The following is a 19,902-nucleotide window of genomic DNA, read 5'->3' on the forward strand; positions in this document are numbered from 1 at the left end:
TTTTATTTCTCTTAACCCCTGCTGAGGAACCTTAACTATGGGAATAAAATAGGAAACAGGTCTAGTACGGAACTAAATGTTTACTGATGTATTTTTAAACAAGTGAAGTGAACTGACAGTGTCAGGTGAAGACAGTGTAAACATTGCTGCAGAGTTTTAATTATATATTGACTAAGAAGTGGATCTTTTGTTTCCCCAACTGTGTAATATGTCTGGTGATTAATCTAGTATCCATTAGGAGTGCAAGACATCAGTGCTGTGCACAATAAGTTCTTTCATCCCCAGGCCAAGAACCATTCTGCAGGCATAATGCAAGGATGCCTACAGATCTGTGTGGGTGTACATAAACTCTAACCTGAACATCTTGTAGTGTTCTCGAGTGGGAGGGTAATTTCGCCTCTTCATTGATTTTACTGATGTCTCTTATGAGCGAGTAGTGCTGTTTCCCTCACCTATGATGAATTGTGTGTGCTATACAATGTGGGCTATTGCTCACCAGAGGATTAAGCAGGAGCAACAAACCTGCTTTATTTTCTTCAAACCTTTCATCAGTGGAAGACACTTGCGTCATCTTGTACAATTGTAACATTTTGATAGAGAAAAGAAGACTTCCGGTTTTTCTAGAGGAGACTGCCTAGGTTGACAAAAATGCTTACATTGCATCTGGATTGTTTACAAAAATTTGCTACATTACTTGTACTGAAATCTTCAAAGGGAAAGAAATTTTATGAGTAGTCTCAGCACTGTTAAATTAAGCTGTCCTAACTACCTGCAGTAACCATGGTATTTAAAAGTCTGGATTACTGCAGCAGTTCTTTGTCTGGGATATGGTACATACTGTACTTGGATTTTAATGGAGCCATTTATACAGATTTTATACTTTCTCATAAAACTCCTCAAGGTGAATGAAAACAAGCGTGGGCTAAATGTTTTCACTTCTCAGTGCTCTTTCTGTTACAGAATCTTGCTGGCTTTCTTAATTGCTAACTTATGCAGTTTCTTTGTCTTCTAGAATGTCGGGTGGTGAAATCTACTTCCTATACCAAAATAGCTTCGAGTTCACGTAGGAGCACCACCAAGAGCCCTGGCCCATCCCGACGCAGCAAGTCTCCTGCTTCTACTAGCTCAGGTAAAGCAAGCAAACAATATTTCTTAACAATAACCATTCTGTTCCAACAGAGTGGGCAATGCACAAAAAATTCCACATTTCTGTGGAAAAACATTGTATGCTTAAAATAGTTGATACTAAAAATTCATGTGTTTTCTCAGTGACATCTGAGATCAAGTGTCTTCCAAATACAAATATAAACACAAAATGCAATACAAATTAAAGCTTCGACATCTTATAAATCATGCTTTGGTATTACAGTGGTTCAATTCACTTTATCTTTTCATGCTTCTTTTTGCTTCCAATACCTAAAAATTGAGGTAAAAATGTATGGTAGTCTTTGTACTAGGAACTGAATGAAAACAATCCAGAAAGTAGCCCAAATTATGCAGCATAAGATTTGTGTTGCTGAAAGGTTGATTTCACAATCTTTTTTATATTTTGTTTCTGAGGGAATGAAGAGGCAATAGTGAGGAAAGGATTGATTCAAGATCATGAGGATATTGAGAAAAGGAGGGCAGGTCAGAGAAAGAATGGAATTACAGATGTGAATGTGAGGTGCAAAGATAGCTGAGGAAGAAATGTCAGAATTGACTAACAAACCAGTTATACAGGCTGGAGAAGACACAGCAAAAAGCTGTGACAAATGAAGAATCTATGGGATTTCTATGGGACTAGCAACACGTTTTTCTGTGTTGAATATTCAATACCATGTTAGTTTTGGCCCTGAAAGAAATAGTGCTGTTTTTACTTAAAGGTGTTGGGGAAGTGCAGGTGACTAAATCTTTGCTTCTTGAAGCTCACTTCTGTAAAGGTCTGAGCAGAATATATTACATACTTCAAAAGATCAGGAGATTATTTTACAGCCAATGGAAAAAAGGGAATGTTTTTACTGCACAACAATAATAATTAACATAACATTAAGTTTATAGCAAGCGATGAAACAGTGTAGTGAAAATATTAAAAATGCAAGCCATTTTGGATGGTGCTGTGCTGATGACAGATGTAACCATCTTAAACATTTCTTATGTGAAAATACATTTATAGGAAATAGGCACATGTTAGTTTGTCACCAGCAGATTTTCTTCAAGTCTAGAGCCAATTTTGTTCAATGTTTTTATTGATGATTTGGATAGAGAAGGTGAAAGCACCAATAACAATTTTGAGGATAATAACAAACTGGGAGGTGCTGAAGACTCTCTGAAGGGACAAGATGCTTTGCAAAGGGATCTAGATAGATTGGAGCATTGGGCAATGATTAATGAGATGGAGTTTAAGAAGAACATATGTCAAATGCTGCACATGGGATGTAGTAGTGGCAGGCACAAGCATAAACTGGGAGAGGAGTGGCTGGAGAGCAGCCCTGCAGACAGGGATCTGGAAGTGCTGGTTGGCAGGAGGCTCAGTATGAGTTAGTTGTGTGCCCTGGTAACCAGGAGAGCAAATTGCATCCTAGGTTGTGTCAAATACCAGCCAGGTGAAAGGGGTGATGAATGTGATGTATTCAGTGTTGGTGTGGCCTCACCTTGAGCACTGTGTACAGTTCTGGGCACCACAGTTTATGAAGGGTGGGAAGGTACTCAAATGTGTCCAGAGGTGGACAACAAAACTGATGAAAGGGCTGGAAGGTGTGTCCTATAGGGAGCAGCTAAACACTTTGGGCTTGTCTTGTTGTGAGAAAGGAAGGGCTGAGGAACGACCTGATTGCTCTCTATGGCTTCCTGAGGATGGGATGTGGAGATGAAGGTGCTGAGCTCTTCTCTCTGGTATGCAGTGACAAGACATGTTGGGATGGCTCAAAGCCACACTGGGGAAGATTTAGACTGGACATTGGGAAGCATTTCTTTCTGAGAGGTTTATCAAGAATTGGAACAGGCTGCCCAGGGAAGTGGGTGAGTTGGCATCCATGGAGATATTTAAAAGATGTGTAGACATGGCACAGAGGGACATGGGATAGTGGTAGACTTGGCAGTGCTGGATTAACAGTTGGGATTTGATGATCCTAAAGGTCTCCTCTGGTCTAAACAACTCAATGATTCTATAGCTAGGAAGAATTTCTTTACCGAGAAATACCATGTGGTTGGTTGGATACCAGGTGCCCACCAAAGCCACTCTGTTGCTCCACTTCTCAGCTGAGCATACTGAAGTTTTGGTCAGCTCTGAGTTGGTCAGACAGCTGGATTAGAAGGTTGTTGTAGGACCCTTCCAACTGAACTATTCTATTCTGTTCTGTTCCCTTCTATTCAAAGTTCTTTAAGCTTAAAAAGGATAAACAATTGAAAATGTTTTTATAGAATTTATTTTTTTAGTGAGGGGAATGGCTCTGATTTGGCTGTCTGTATCTCTGGTGTTTGCTTTTTGCAAATAGGTCAAATTGTGTGAATGTTACAGTAAACCTATTTCTAACCTTACAAATGTGAGTACTTAGATCAGTATTACTTTGTTTTTAGACAAAACCCAAAGTTCTCCGATGAAATGCAAACAATATATACAGGTGTCATTTTTCTGCCACACAGCAAGCATAAAAATGCTGCTTGTTTCTTGGAATTATGTACCTGTGACAGAAGCAGACTAGAGAAATTGCCATCTAGCACACATATGAGCAGATAATTTTTTCCATGATGTCTACATTAAACATTTCAGTACTAGAGAATCTCCTCAATGACTTGTGCATTGCTAGAAGTTATGCTTTTGTTGTCATGCTGTTACTGCTAATTGTATGTACATGTATTTTTCTGGTATGTTTTTAAACTGCTTTCGGTTAACCTTTAAACTACTTTTAGGGATCTTTCTTTCATTAGCAAAAAACATTGAAAGTAAGAAAAAGAGTAAATTCTCTGATCAAAGACAATACATACATATTACAAAAAGTTAAAAGTGTGTCATTTTCTGAAGTGTTTTGTCATAGAACAAAGTCAAAAGAAGTAGGGATAAAGGGAAGCAGAAAGCATTCTTGATAGTCTACCCTTGACAAAAAGCTGAGGGAGGTGAATGGAAAAGTTTTTTTGCTAATAAGAAATAATCTGATTCCTTTTGTTTCTTTTTGATTCTTGCTGCACTTTGGGAAGTCTGCACATTCTAAGTGCACAAAAGGATCATATTTCTGCTTCAGACTTGAATTAATGTTCATGTCAAAAAAATACACGCAGATAATTACATGGGCCAAAAAAGGAAAGTTCCATAGACAAAGACTATGTTAAAAAATGTTCAGATCTCAAAATTGGGTATTAAAACTGATAAAACTGTAGAATGAAGATGTATCCTTGAGTTAACTTCTATTCTCTTGTGTCTGCATCTCTACTATGGTGTAGTCTTTAATGCAAGTATTCAACAGGATAGCTGATTTGGATTCATCATTTTTAGAGGTAATGACAAAGTTATGGACCATTTTCCCATTGTTAAGAAATAGATGTACAAATGAGGCTAAAACATGTAGGCAATCTGTTCTGGTTAAAGTACTTAAATGCCATCCTCAACAACTGTTTCCCTTCTTTGACACAGAATTTCAAGTGGTCAATGAACTAAGCCAAACTTTGGCTTGTACTAAATGTTTATAGATTGAATGAAGCTCATGAGTTCCTTTTTCTGAGCAAATGGTGGTTTGGGGTGGTAAACTTTCCCAAATTCATCCCAATAGCTTCTGAAGTTGCTTGCAATTATCAAAGGGGTTATTTTGAGGGGTTGGTCATTTGTTGTTTATCTTTGTCTTGTTTTCACATCTCTAAGTCTGGAGCAATAATATTTTACCAAAACCAGTGCTTTGAAGATAAGCTCAGTAATGTTAAATTATTTTGGAGGAAATTCTGAGTGCTTGAAGGCCCTTGCTTTCCATTTCAGTCTCACCTTGTTGTGACCTCTGACTCTGTGAGGGGCAGGCAAAGGACTCTGTCCCCTTTCCCTGGGGAGCTACCAGCCACTGAACTGGAGAACCATTTCCCTCATTGTCTCATCTGCTAATGGGGGAAAAGGAGACTCTTAACAACAATTCCAATGCTCTTTGATGACTTTTATGCTTTGCAGGTGCCTTTTGCCCTCTGTTGCCACTAAAGGCAGCATCCTTGGCAAGCCTGAAAGTTCCATACAGAACGTATCATAACAGCACTGTCAGGCTTTGCAGATACATGGCCATGGAAACAACAGGATGAAAAACACCTTCCCACAGGCTCTAGGACACACTGCTAGCACAGGGCTAACTGGGCAATCTGTGAGAGGAAATCAGGCTGCAAGGAAAGACCCTTAATGAAACCAGAGGCTACAAAAGTGCTCAGGGCCACAAAGGTTCACATCTGTGCTCTGGTTAGCTGAGGGCAAAGTAAAATGCATGAGTCTTTGAGAAATACACACTCCCTGCTGTTTCTTGAGCTATACAATCTACAGTGAGCAAAAGGACTGCATCTGCCTTTACACCATTTCTTGGCACATTTCAAAGGCATGTATGCCTTTACATAGGTGATGTTCACCTTTTTTCCATTTTTGTTTTTTCACTTCATTTTTTTTCATAACAGAGCATATGTTTAATGTACTTATATTTTCCTGATAGCCTCCCTGGCTTCTGAGAACAGATGCATCCTATTTTTAAATAAAAGCACAGAATAATTTTTTTCTTCCAAGAGTACAAGTAAGCTTGGAAGATCTGTGTAAGGGCTGACTTCTCCATTATTATGTTTTCTTCAGTTTGTTATTTACATCTGACAGTGTTTCAAAACAGTACCACCAGACAGAAATCCCGCTGCAGGAGGATTGCTTTCTGGCTTTTTACAAATCCATTTGAGGTATTGTCTGCTTCAAAAGGCTTTGAGTGTAAATAGAGAAGCATGGAACAAGGCAAAGAAGAGAAGCAAAGAAAAGATAGTGTGACCTTCTGAGTAGGGAGAAGGCTGAAGTCTGATTCCAAGTGCAATGAACAATCCTACCTCTTTAATTTTTCTGTCTTCCTAAAGCCTGTAAACCACTTTGATTTTTTTGTTGGCATCAAATCATATTTGGGAAAGGGCATAATAAAAGAGACATTTAATTTTGGTGAGACTGTGTATCAACCCATTGCTGGTGGCTGAAAATGATGAATGTCTGATGGCTATTCAGTAGCTGGTGACTGCTGTCCAGCTGCTATTTAACTCCATGGGTGGCAGCTTCAGTGTGGGTGAGGAGGTAATAGATTCAAAGAAAGCAACAACACTTATGTCTTCATTATTGTTATTTTTAATCACATTAAGAACAGCATGAGATGATTGTAATTGTTGTACCCTTGGTCCATTAAATTGGATGCTGCATTTGGGTGAACTCTGGTTTACCTTCTGAAATTCCAACTCTAACTTGCAGGACTTGCACTCAACAAAAGTAGCTACTCTCTTTTTTTCTCAGTTTGAGCACCTTCTTCAAAATTGTTTCCTTCTCACTTTTTCTCCCCTGTGAGCAATCTCCTATTTCCCTCAAGTTATCGCTCGGAATATGTCAGATGATTGAAATATTATTTATAAATATCAATGCAGTTATTAGAATTAGGGTTTAAAAAGAGTTATTTAGGAGTTTGGGTTATTCAGTGTGACAAGTGACTACTTCAAGAATACCTAGGTTGATATGTACCTGTTTCAAATGACAAAGGGAACAAATTATAAGGAATGGATAGGGTAGGTCACATTACAAAAGACTATGTGAGCATTCTTTTTTAAATTGTGCCTGGGCAAAGAAATTGTGAAACTGCATGTTAAACTAAATACTGATCAAAACTGTAAATGTTTCCTAAAGAAAAAAGTGGATGTGGAAATAATATCTTATGGAAGTCTTCCTTAAGTCCAATGCTTGTGCTTTTCTCTGCTAGTTTAAAAAATAAAATAAAAAAAAAAAGTAGTAATGTTCCTCAGCACCTCAGCAATAGGATATGTTTTCATTTAGTCTGATAGTTCATCCTTAGTCTGTTACCCAGAAACAGCTCTCCTTCAACCACCTGATTCAAGAAGGTCTTTTGTATCCCAAAGGAAAAAAGCACAACTATCATACTGTCTTGGGTGAGGTCATGCATCTTTATTCACGCTGTCACAGGTACTCTTGACAGATTTTGTAATAAATATGCTGAAGCAAAATTTTCCTAAAGCCAAGAGCACACACCCATGGGAGTGATGGAGTCATCCTGTGGACCCAGGGATTTCCAGATGATTTTTGATTTGATCTTGGCTTCTTTTTAATTTTTTATTTATGGTGTTTGTCTCTGATACTAATCAGTGAAAAATCGATTTTCATAATTTCATACCCTGTAAAAAAAACAAGAGTTGGTAAGAGATGTAGTTTTGGTTATGTTGAGTGGTTTAACCCTCTTAAAAGATGAAAAGTTAAATGCTGAATGAAGAAACGTGCTCAGAAATTGTACTCTGTTCAGACTGATTTGAGAATCCTGGTCTTTCTAGTTAGGCAAAACAATCCAAAAGACAGATTTTCATTAAATGTTACGTATGTGTACATGTTCTCTTGATTACGTACTACATGAAATTAGCAGACAGTTTCATAGATATCAACTTAAGTGCAGAGTTTTAAAAAAAGCCCCAAGAGGCACTTCCCTTCTGAGACTACAGGAAAAAACAAACACTGGTGGATTCCAGGGAAATGCATTTTCCAGGCAGTCTCCTTTCTTCTGAGATATGAGATATGTCTGCAATATCTGTGTGTCTGCAGCACTTCTCTGCTAGATAGTGCAGATGTCGGTGACTTTGAGTTGAGGTGGAAGAGCCTGTGTGGGGTTTACAGTCCCTGCTGAGCTCTGCACAGCTTGGGTTAGACTGTGTGGCTACCACAGGTGCCAGTGACTTACAAGGATTCGTGTATGGGTGGCTTCTGGGATAGGGAATGTAAACCTGACCTGTAGGTGATCCTTTCTGCAGACATTTCTAATCCACTGATCTGTTCATCAGGTGAAAGTTCTGTGTGGGTCTGTCAGGCCTTGTCTGCAGTGGCAAGGAGATGTTTTACCTTAATCTGCTTAACTTCTTGACATAAAGTCTACAAAAGATTGAATATGAAAAGGACAGTTTAGCACCAGCTAAAATGAATGCAGTATTGGTATCTGAGGTTTTTTTCTCAACCAGTTGCATGCTAAGGTAGAACCTCTAAAGCCTTGTCTTCACTGAGGAGTCATACTGAGGGCACTTACCTAATGTGGTGCTCTGTACACATTCTGTCTTTAGGTGTTAAGACAAAAGTGACAAGATGTACAAAAGTAAAATATGAAAGCAGAACAAACAAAAAGGCAAGATTATATAATTATATAATAATATAATAAAATAAATATATAATTATAATCCTAATTATATAATCTTACTGAGACAAAAGTTGTTTTGGAAAGGACAGTGAAAAATTACAGAAGTAATTTAGGCAAGGTCAAATAGTAATCTCACATTTTCTGCTAAGAGTTGCTGAATATGATCTACACATGTTGTGACTTGCGTAAATAATTTTTTAGCTTAACTTTCCTATTCATAAGTTGTGGCTGAAAAAAAAAAAAAAGAAGCCTGCACTGTGCCTTTCCCTTAATCTTCTCTTTCTTCTTCACACACTCTTTTGCATTTGGTGAACCATTTTTTAAACACACCAAGTCATCTCTGTGTGTTTTATGTACATTATGTACATTGTTATTATTATGTACATTATGCTTGCACATCAAGAGGCAACTCTATAGAAAACTATGGTTTTAACACACTACAGTGGTATTGATGGCTTCTCAGACTGGCACTTGATGCTTTAATTCATTTTTTTCTTGCTTTTTGTTTCTATTACTTAATGAAAATATGCCCTATCAAAATTTATTTATTGGGATGCCATCAAAGTACTTTTTACTTGAAGCATTTTCACTAGTTTATTGTAATAATACTATTAATAAATATTAACATTATTTATTATTCATATTATTGTATGAAAACCTATTTTGCATTTATATCAGTAGATGTGGTATCCAGCTTTAGTGTTTTATTTTATGGGTTCTTCCATCATCATGTGTGTGCCAGGTGCTGGGAAAGCAAGTACAAAGACAGGTCCTTGCCCTGTTGCACATCCTCAACAAGAGGGGACAGTAAGGAAAGGAGTTCACAGCTAAGGGGTTCCATACATCTGTTCTGAGCAGCCACAATAATTTTGTTATTGTTGCAGCTCTTTAACACATATTTCACTGGTGGAATTTTGAACTGATAAATCTTTTTCATAAGATGATGGGAGGGCTCTGTGTGTTAAGCTGAAGTCTGTGACCCCTGCCATTTTATGAATAAAAGTGACAAGAAACCTCTTGCCTCACTCAATAAAAAGATCAGTCACAACAGTGATTTACCAATTTCATATGTCTTTATCTACATCAAGGTTCCCTCTAGGAACATGTGCTGTATCAGTCAGTGAGAAATGCAGTGCAGATACTGGACAGAAATGCAGTTTCCAACAAAAATGCATTCCACCTAGAAATGGATTTTAGGGCAATTTAGTGATCAGGAATGTAGTATTGCTATTAAGTCTTATAGTTTTTATTCTCATATTTGTTGGTATGTTTTCTGGTCATGAGCAGCTTATGTAAGAGTGGTGTAATGATTGTAAATGGAGTTCAGGAAGGGCGCCAGAATCACTGCAGTCTCTTCCTGCTACACAGCACCTAATATCACCTCTTATTTGCAAATTCAGTATAATGACTCACAAGCACAGGAATCTGTAAACAAAAAGGTAAAAAAGGAGGGCCCCTGGAATGTTTGAGGAAAATATGAGAAATTACCATTTCTGTCCTGTTTTGATGTCTGTCTTAAGGATTATATTAATAATATCAGTAGTAATAATAATGTAATAACAACAATAGGAATATATATCTCCAGGTATGGAGAGCATCCAGAAGGATTCATCTTGTGTAGCTTTGGAAGTTTACACTGCAATGGATGCTCCTAGTAGATTGTTCATTAGGTCAGGTTTAGATGATTGCTTCAGGATGATACAACTTGTGTTATGACAGCAACTTGGTTAAAATAAAGTCCAGAAAGCTACTTCAGATGTAGAAGACAATACAGCAGGTATGTAAAGATTGGTAAAAGGAATCTCATCTCCAGAGCTAATTGCTGTCTCTAGTTTCCTAATCAACTCTCTTGAGGGAGTCCTGGTAAGCTCTCAAAAATCCTGGTACATGTTTTATGTACTGGCACCTTTATATTTTGGATATGGTGGTGAGAAAACTTCACTTAAATCTGCTGAGGGCCTCAATTCATTAATTGTGCTCTCGATTTCACCTGTTACAGGTGGCCAACATAAGCACAACTGTCATAATTTTCCTTTTTAAAAGTGCAGTTGACGAGAGCACTCAAACTTAGCTTAAACACTCTGGATACTCTGGTGGTGACAAGTAAGTAATTTTTAGGATTTATAATAATACTTTGTTTTCTCATCCTAAATAGATACTCAACATTTCCATCAGTATGGAAATACGTCAGTAGTTAAATACATCATTGCATCTATTTGTCTGGTTCCACTTGGTAGCCTCAAGTTTTTCAGGACAGAGTGATTGCAATAGTAATTCTTAAAAAAACACTATTGTTGAAAGTTATGGGGAAAGAGTCAATCTATACAGACCAGGAACCAGTGCCTAGTCCTACAAGGTGTATTGAAATGTATCTGTTGTCTTAAATCTGCTTATGATAAACAGACCTAAGAGTATCTGCTTGTTTTAAAGAGAAGGCAGAGCACTAGTCCTTAGTGCTGCTCAGCAGTCTTAAGGACTAGCTCTGTGTGAATAGTAGGAGTTTAATGTTAGTTTCTAAATTATGCCATAGTTGTTTAGAAGATAAAAATTTACAAGTTTGAGAGTCAAGAAAGCTCATTTTTAATGTCCTCATCTTGCTCTTTTCATAAATTATTTCAATGATATCGGTAATAAATTTGATTTTAGTCACTGTTGCACAGATATGCGGCTGTTCTGCTGAATACTGTATGAACATACGTATGCGTGTGCACTCCCCTACACTTAGTACAATATTTGAGTGAGTGCTGATTTGTGCAAATCATTGTCCTCTGTATAAAGATATTTTGAAGCCTGGAGGAGGGGAACATTTTTCTATAAAAGGTCTATTCTATTTAAATCCAATTAGACCATCTTGTTGTTTCTATAGTTATGCAAATATATTGCACCTTTACTCTAAACAATGCCTTGCACAAAGTGATATTGAGATTGGATCTCTCATAGCACCTAAGCACTATTAAGTGATCCTTTATTAGGCAATATAATGTGTTTTATTGATGTGTGTGATGTGGTAGGTATACATATTTCTTCATTATAACGTGTGGGCTCGGTATTAGCCAGTAAGAACAATATATTATGTAAAAAGTAAGAAGAATCTTTTAAAAATGCCTACTCTATTATCCAAAGGAATTAGCATTTGCTAGATTGCCAGTCAGCCAAGGTTTTACAAGAGTTATTGTCATTTTGATTTTTGGATGAGTCATTTGGTACATTGCCCCCAAAGGCACCTCATTATGATTCAGTGCACAGCATATAAAGTTGCTCAGGCTTTCGGGGCTCCATGGAAAGCGAGTGGGGGTTGCGGTGGCTCAGCGTTGTGAAGCAGCAGCATTATGCTTAATTGACACCTTTGATGTAGCCCTAAGACAGCACCTGCACCTCCCACTGCTGCTCTGAAGACGTCAGCCTTACGCAGAAAAGGCTTCTGCTTATGAATCCTGCATCGCATTCAGCTCACTCTGTGAGCAGCCCCAGCTATCCTTAACTAATCCCATTGCTTCTCAGTTTGGCTACAGCTTGGCTTAGTACAGAGCAGGAATTTTGCTGCTTGCTCTTATCAGGTTAAACAGTCAGATTTTGTCCATGTTAGAACTCATAGAAGGTAAGTCAAATTGTTGATATCCTTAGTATGTAAATATTCTCCTAAAATTCAGAATCTGGGAATCTGATTGTCTGTTCTTTTTATCCTAGCACTTACAAATGTAGACTGATAGAGCAGTTGCTTGTTTAAGAATATTTACATGTATTTGTGATACATGCTTTGTAGTGTTTCTGTCAGTGCTTCAATGTGAATATTATTGATAGCATCTCATGTGATTACTTTGTAGTAGAATTCTGTCCTCTGCTGGCATTGTTTTGTTAATTTATTGGATAATGTCCTGTGCATGGGAAGATGCTCCTATAAAGATAGGCACTGACATATGTTAAGAAACTTGCTTATTTGAGAAAGTGATGCTTTCCTGTAAGTCAGACTGGAGGAGTTATATCCAATTCATTTGTCTCCAGAAAGCCCTTCTGGGTTAAGTCTGAGGTTACGTTTGGGTCAGATAGTATTGCAAAAATCTCTTCAAATGGTTGAGTGAGAAAAAGCAGGCAGCTGATTTTTTTCTTGCAAGCAATACTGTGTTTTATTTTTAGTGGCCAGCACTTCAAGTCACAGTTAAATGGAATTAAAAGGTTTATATATTGTGTGTTTTAAGGTTATCAAAGCACCTTGTTCCCCATTACTTTCAAGTACAAGGAATAATACAGTTTAAGAAAACATGATCATGTCCTCTGCCATAGACTAAAGTCTTTTCAGGCTTTTTCATTATTTGCTTTTACTCTATATAAAAAATTGTCTTGATGAGCTGAAAATCTAAGGAAATAATTATTTTTTGAATTACCTTATTTAATGTTAAAGACATTAAACAAAAGCAAATTAATCTGTTCAACAAACACTGAAAAAAAATGTTGATTTAACTATTTTTTTCCTTTAATAATGTCTTGTATTTATTTTTCTCAATATCTTGTCCTTTTAGTGAATGGAACCCCTGGTAGCCAACTTTCCACTCCCCGCTCTGGGAAGTCTCCAAGCCCATCTCCCACCAGCCCAGGAAGCCTACGGAAACAGAGGGTAAGGAAATAAGGAAACTGATTTCTGAGCATGGCTGGGAGAATCCAGCATAGCCATTATCCAATAGCCTTCTCCCTTCTGATCCCTTGTGTGTGTGTAGCCATAGGGTGGAAGAGCCTGGCTACAATCCTTCTGTTTGTAAAACACCCTGAAGTGGAATTCAACTGTTCTGTGTCTGTCAAAATGCTAAGTATACTTAGAGCTGGTTTATCCTTGGGAGAAAAAAAACCAGGGGTTTCTCTCCTTTTTCACAAAACTTTTTATTTGTTTACTTTCTTTTTTCAAATGTTTCACAACTGAAAGAAAATGTCAAAGAAATCTCTTTTGTTCCTAACTCACTGTGGGCATTATGCACAACCTACAGACTGCTTTGATTTTGAAGCAAGGTGAAAGAATGCACTGTAGAATTTAGCTGTGATATCACAGCCTTGTGCTGTGAAGATACTATCAGCACCAAGGCAAAGTGAGACCTGTCAGTCACTTTCCTGGATGAGAGTTGATAGCAGCTGTAGGTTCCCTCTAGTTATCCTGTATGGAGGAATCTACAATATTCCTAAGCATCCAGAACTAAGCTAATGCCTATGTTACTGCTGTAACCCTCTGATAAAATATTACTTGTTCAATCCAAAAGCTCCACATGCTGATTTAATTAATTTTATCTGTTTAAAAGAAATAAGACATGTCCATGTATTTTCTGCTATTTTCTAAACTGTGGTCAGCTCTTACTGAAAGCATCCCTAAAGCAATACTCTGTATCTCAGACTTGTTTATAAACAGAGTTTGAACGTATGCTTTTTCTGCCTTTTCAGTTTTTAAACAAAGACATAATTTGTGTCTCTCAAAGTAAGGGGATTATGTACAAAACTGGCAGTGCTTGACTTCAGGAGCTGGTGCAGACCTGATTCCCCAGATACCCAGATCAGGAATAGCTGTAGCATGACACAACTCCCTTCTAGCCTGCAGACCCTTCTTCACAGCTGATGTATGTCAGGGAGCTGAGGAATTGTGCATGTCCAAGTCTTACATGTCCAAGTCTGGGGTAGAGCTGTGGATTTCTGCACACAGCAGATGTGTGAGCCGGCTGTGATCTTGCAGTGTAGGGACAGGCAGTGAGCAGCAGCTTGGAGCCTCAGGGTAGTGTCATGGTTTTCATCATCCAATACACAGAGAGTAGAGATGTAAGTTCCAGTGGGTAAGCTGGTGCTAAAATCTTCTTGAATGCAATGTCTTCCCCACCTCTTTGTTCTTGCTCTCAAGGCTTATTAATGAATCATTAATAAGTCACTGGAGAGGGAACAAAGAGTCTTCTAAATGAATTATACATTGGTGATGTGAGGGCGTCTGTTTAGATGGATGATACCAGTTTACATTGGATTTGCATTTGCTGTAAGGCTGTCTCTTTTCATCGGTAACTTTCCTAAACTTTCTTTCTCACCACTGATGCTTCGCTCTCCACAGTGAAGAAATGTTTTTCTGCTAACGTTTGTGGATGGGTGAGTGGGAACCATGTGATCAGCACCATTAGACACAAGGGGTTTCTAGGCACAAGATTTCTGACTTTCAAATGTGAAGAGGAGAGCAGATGGGCTTCTTTTTATGTATGATAGGATCACCGAGTGGCAGTATTATGGATGCAAAGTGCTATGTAGCGGTAACAAAATCAGACTACTAACTGTAGAGAAAATAAATATTGAAGTGTACTCGAGGAGAGGTAAAATATTGTTAGGGAGTTAAATTCTCTTCTCCAGTATTTGTATTCAGTCTCCTTGACCTCAGTAGGGGACTTTTCATGCTTGTCTGGCTTTATTTTAGACAGATTTATTTTTTTTACCTGATAAAACATGGAATATATTCATGTAAAAATAGATTGCAATCATGTAAAATGCATTGCAATAATATTATTTAGGTTACTGGATCAACTCTGAAGTTCAGGGATGGAAACTTAACACTCAGTTTGAGAATTTATTTCATCTGCTTTCATGTTTAGCTTGTGAAGTGGATGAGCTGGAAGTTTAGTTTAAAAACATATCATTGTGTCATTAAGGGTTGTAATGTGGATTCCAGTGAGTAAAAAAAACATTAAGCAGTGCTTGAAAATCATCATTTCCTTGTTAGCAGTATAAATGGTGTTCTGTTTAGTTTTAGTACAGTTTCTTGTGTCTTTTAATTTAAATTTTACTTAGAGAGGTTGTTTTATGTACCATATTGTCATGAACCAAATTTAAACCCAAAGCGTTTTGTTTTGTCTTCAATGGCTTCAGCTACAGTGCTGACAAGCCAGCTGCAAGATGAGATTTATTCCCTAGGAGGTTGCTGAAGTGCTGGTATCATGTGATAGACATACAAGGGAGAAGAGAAGGATTTAAGTTCCCATCTTGTCCCCAGTGCTGAGATGTGAGGTGTTCCTGCCCTGAAGGAAGAGTGTTGGCTGCTGTAGCCATGGTCTGGGATTGAAGGTGGTGGCTGGTTTTCTGACTGCTCTGTCTTTCTCTCTTTACCTGCAGTTCTGGAGAGCTACTGCTTTAGAACTGAAATAAGGTGTTGGGTCCTGGGAGCACCAGCTCTGTAATTTGTGGTGTTTTGTGCCTCTCTCTGTGCAGTTAGAGTTACAGGAGTTCCTGTTCCCTCATGCCATCAGGTACATGGAATGCCAGGGGTAGGTACTGGCTCTGGAAGGCGATAGGAACATTTCTGCTAGCCTAGCCTGGTTCACCTTGGCTTAACTACTCGATCATGTCTTCAGCATTGCATCCAGTGCTATGAGGGAGTTGTAGGCTTGGGACATCCCAGTGCCGAGGGGTCTAGGCAGGCTGCCAGTGTTTTTCCTGGGAAGTACAGCTGAGAGGAGGACATGCTTTTGAATCGAGAGGCACCAAAGCAACGTACTTTCACAAAGGAAGGGATTTCTTCCTCAGAGTAGTAAAGGATTACATTAGGCAGCTTAGAACAGGGCTTAATCTTACTGACATTCCATCACTTATCTTTTTAAAAAATAAATTCTGACCTTTGAAGGAGGGCTTTCCATTGATGTAAATAAGGCAAAAAATGCTACTGTGGTACATACTCAGGAAAACAGTACTCTTGTAAACCTGTAGATAAAATTTTGTTCCCTCAAAAGCCAGAATATAAAAAGATAAAATTTATCTTTTCTCATTTGCATATGTATGTGGCTGAGTTGTTTCCAGAAATTCAGAAGTCAGTGAAAGTTATATTTTTATAATCTTGTGCGAAACTCAGTCTATATTTGAAGAAAGATTTGAAAGATTAATTTCATGGGTGTAATTCACGAAGTTGAAAATGAACTAGGAACAATTTATCAGCTATCTTAGCTAACTGTCAACCAATTTTCAGCTTCTGAATATTTTAACTAGGAGGCTGTGCGCTATAGTTATTCTTCCTTGCAGTTTAATTTTTTCTTTATTCTTAAATAGGAAATTAAGATTCTAGTTTTTAAATTGTTATGAAGGTCATTAAGTGTTGGTTTTTTTTTCCCCCAGAGGATTAATGCATTTGAAATTCAGGTTTGAAACAGCAGACTGAAGTAGAGTTGTTGCCCACAAACGTAGTTCCTACTGCAACAGAGTGCAGTTAGCTGCAGACTCAGAAAAGGTGACATGGCATTTAGAAAAAAAATTAAATACTTTTCCTATGTTCCTAGAGGTTGCAACCTACAGGAAAAAAAAGTTAGGTTTAAGGTACCTCTTGACTGATTAGACGGGCTGAATTCTATGTATATAAGGATTTTTTTGAGTTGCATGTAGCCAAGAAGTCTGATTCATTCAGCAATTTTTGTCTTCTTAGAAATCTATGCAAAATAATAAATAGATTCTCCTCATAATTCCAAGAAACACAGCTCTCTGGCAAAGAAAAATAGGCAAAGAAAATTCTGTCAGAAAGGAAAACTTTTTAAGACTTTAAAGTATTTAAAAGCAGGTGAAAAAACTGAAAACGACACTGAAATCTGATGAATTATTTTGCTTTAAAGCAATCATAGAGTTATGAAAATAAGCACAAAAATCTTCCCTAAATATTAAAATTCAGAAATATCTTACTTGTCAGCTCCAAATGCATTTTTTTTTTAATATTCAGAAGCAAGAGCAGTCATTGGGGAGATACTATTCAAAATCTTGGGGTGTTACCCTCTCTAGCAAATCAAAAGATTCTTTTTTCCTGTAGTATGTATTAGAAATTCCCAAATTGTATATTCTCGAAAGACATTTTAATAATTAACTAACTAGTTAGTATTCAGAATAATATGGTCTTGTCTGTTTAAGATTGTTCTCTTGTCTAGATTGCAACATAATAGAAATGTATTTAAGATCTGATTTTCACTCTGCCAGTCTAATGTCTTCTACTGTGTGTATACATGCCCATTGGCAGAATATATACAGAATAAGCATTTATTATGATAACCTTTAAGGTACTTAAGCCTCTTTTGCATGATGCCTACAAGTAAAACATGAATCTGCATTTTTTATTGAGATCACAATTTGAAATTCGTGAAGCATTCATTTTTACTGGTCCTTTTTTGTAGTATAGCTTTCAGATTTGTTCATTTCTTGTCTCAGTTATCTTACTGTGATTAGAAATAGCAAAACAAATCCATTCAAGGTCAACCCAAAAGCTGGCTACATCAGCTGTCCCATTCTCATGTTTTCTTGTACTTTGTCTTACAGGGATTTTTGTTGCAATTTGTTCATACGTTCTATATGGATAGGATCCCCCCAAAACACCTTAAAGATTTCAGAGAATGGCTATGAGATTTGCTGTGCACCTGCCCAGTCAGAACCCCTCTGAACCAGCAGTTATGCTTAATTCACTGTAAAAAGTGAAAAGCGCCCTGTCCTCTACCACTTCTCTTTTTTGAACTTTCATGCCGTGCGATTGTGTGTCTCGATGAGGGTTGTGCTGTGCAGGTGGGATCGGGCAATGTATCATCCCATAACACCTCTGGCACTTGAGGGTTGTCTGATCAGTCAGAGGATCAGAGTGTGTTGAAAGAATGAAGTGTACAGATTCACTCAGACTCTCCCTCTGCTGTCATGAGCTGGTTGCTTGGCTACCGACAGAAAGAGGCGGTGATGGGGGGGACAAGTGTAAAACACGCTGTCTTTTTATACATACACACGGGCACAGAGGAGCTGTGGAAAAGGAATACCATTGTCAGCACGACAAAGGCAACAGCAGTATTCAGTGTCAGCAGTCCAGGGGTCAGGTGTTGCTAGATCAGTGCTGTATCACCAGCGAGTGGCAAGTTTTTATTACCTAACAGAAGGTAAGCACTTTGCCACTCTGCCACTGCAGAACAGCCAAAAGGGAAATACATTCTCTTTGAGATGAAATTAATGTTTCCAGGTTTCCAAACCGTAAGGAGACTCTCCAGAACAGACAAATATTGTTTGAATAGTGTTTAATAGGAAAGACTCAAAGAAAAAAATAATTGCCTCTGAGAATATGTTGTGCGTTGAAACTTCAGCTTTATTTACTAACCATCTATTTTTTTTGATTAAAAAATAACAATACGACATTAAGACAAAAATATGAGTATGTAGAACATGTATATTTTGTGTTAAACAATGTCTTCTGGTCCACAGTAACAAAAAGAATATAAAACAGTTTCAGTGCAACAAATCAAACAGAATAAACGAATCTATACTGCACTTCATCTTACAGGACCTGTATCGCCCACTCTCTTCGGATGATATGGATTCAGTAGGAGACTCAGTGTAAAAGAGAAAATGGAACAATGTTTATGGTTTGTGATTTGATGAAGGTTTAACATTTTTAAAGAAAATAGCTGCTAATTTACAGTACTAGTGAATCGCACAAAAGAGTTTTGCATATTTAATATTAACAACATGGGGCCAAATTAATTCTAGTGTGTGGGGGTATTTTTTGGCTTTATCACTGCATTCTAATGCAAGAATTTGTAATGAATGAGCCATTGAATATGTCCATCAAATCCAGAACGGCATTGTGCATACTTAAAGGCACAAAGATTGGATAAGGTGAATGTAACGCACAAATCCATAGTGGGCACATTTATGAATAGCGCTATTTTTATCATCTAAGGTACTGATTATATGTTCTGTTTTTACCATATGTATCTTTATTCATTTTGATATGAACAGTTAATGAGTACTTTGCTTTTACCAACGAATAGGTAAAATGCAGAGAAGAAAAATCCTGCCATATTAAAATACGCTTGCACCATGCTGTCTGATCCCAACACGCACATTTGGAACACTCTAAAGTTTAGTCGTTTTATCCAAATGAAAAGAAAGTGAAGAAATCCTGTGTGATCACAGGACAAAGGTAATTCTTTCAAAGCAGTGGTCAAATTCTCTTCACTGGGCTGCCATCTGAGGACTGTAAACAGAAGGGTGTTCACAGGCATTATGAATGTTTTACCTGGCAAGAGCTGTTAATGCTGCTCATCCATGTGTTGCAAGCAAATAGGGACAGACCGAGGAAATATGAGGGCCTGCTAGCTAGCAGCGTCATCTGACATACATATGATGACATCTTTTGGAAAAATATATTTTGCCTGAGAAAGTAGTTGATTATTTTCACTTATGTTAAGAATGGGAAAATCATTTTTTATTCCCTATAAGAAGACATTTTGTGCATTTTAAAAAGAAAGCCTACAGAAATGGTGATACTGTAAATCATCCTCCTATTGACCTAATTTTTCTGTTTTTGCAGTATCTAGAGGTGCTCTTTTTGTGCAGCATGAATATGCAAAACTCCTTTAGTGTTAAAGTAGGTCGTGCATTATAACCAGTTGCTTAACAAATATCTACTAATTTTCATTTGTTTTCTGCTGCTTTGTTGTGAGAATCTTAGTCTACTTAATTTACATAATAGCAATATTTCCCATTGTATGTTGTATTTAAACCCATAGTGTAGTGATCACACACTTTTGCAGTCTTA

The 19,902-nt window shown here is 37.6% G+C and overlaps 1 protein-coding gene across 3 annotated transcripts in view; it reads left to right on the top strand.

Annotated features, from left to right (window-relative positions):
• The window catches only part of DCLK1 (doublecortin like kinase 1), a 230,564-nt gene that overhangs the window by 156,174 nt on the left and 54,488 nt on the right, over positions 1–19,902 (top strand). For 2 of the 3 annotated variants that reach the window (XM_058829307.1, XM_058829306.1), the window contains exons 5-6: positions 1,013–1,129; positions 12,875–12,969. In XM_058829307.1, the coding sequence (XP_058685290.1) occupies positions 1,013–1,129; positions 12,875–12,969 (212 nt within the window). Of the gene's footprint in view, positions 1–1,012; positions 1,130–12,874; positions 12,970–18,642; positions 19,002–19,902 lie in introns of those variants that run through there. The other variant, XM_058829308.1, reaches the window with a different exon arrangement.

Source organism: Poecile atricapillus, chromosome 1 (assembly GCF_030490865.1).
Source record: "Poecile atricapillus isolate bPoeAtr1 chromosome 1, bPoeAtr1.hap1, whole genome shotgun sequence".
NCBI classification, from domain to species: domain Eukaryota; kingdom Metazoa; phylum Chordata; class Aves; order Passeriformes; family Paridae; genus Poecile; species Poecile atricapillus.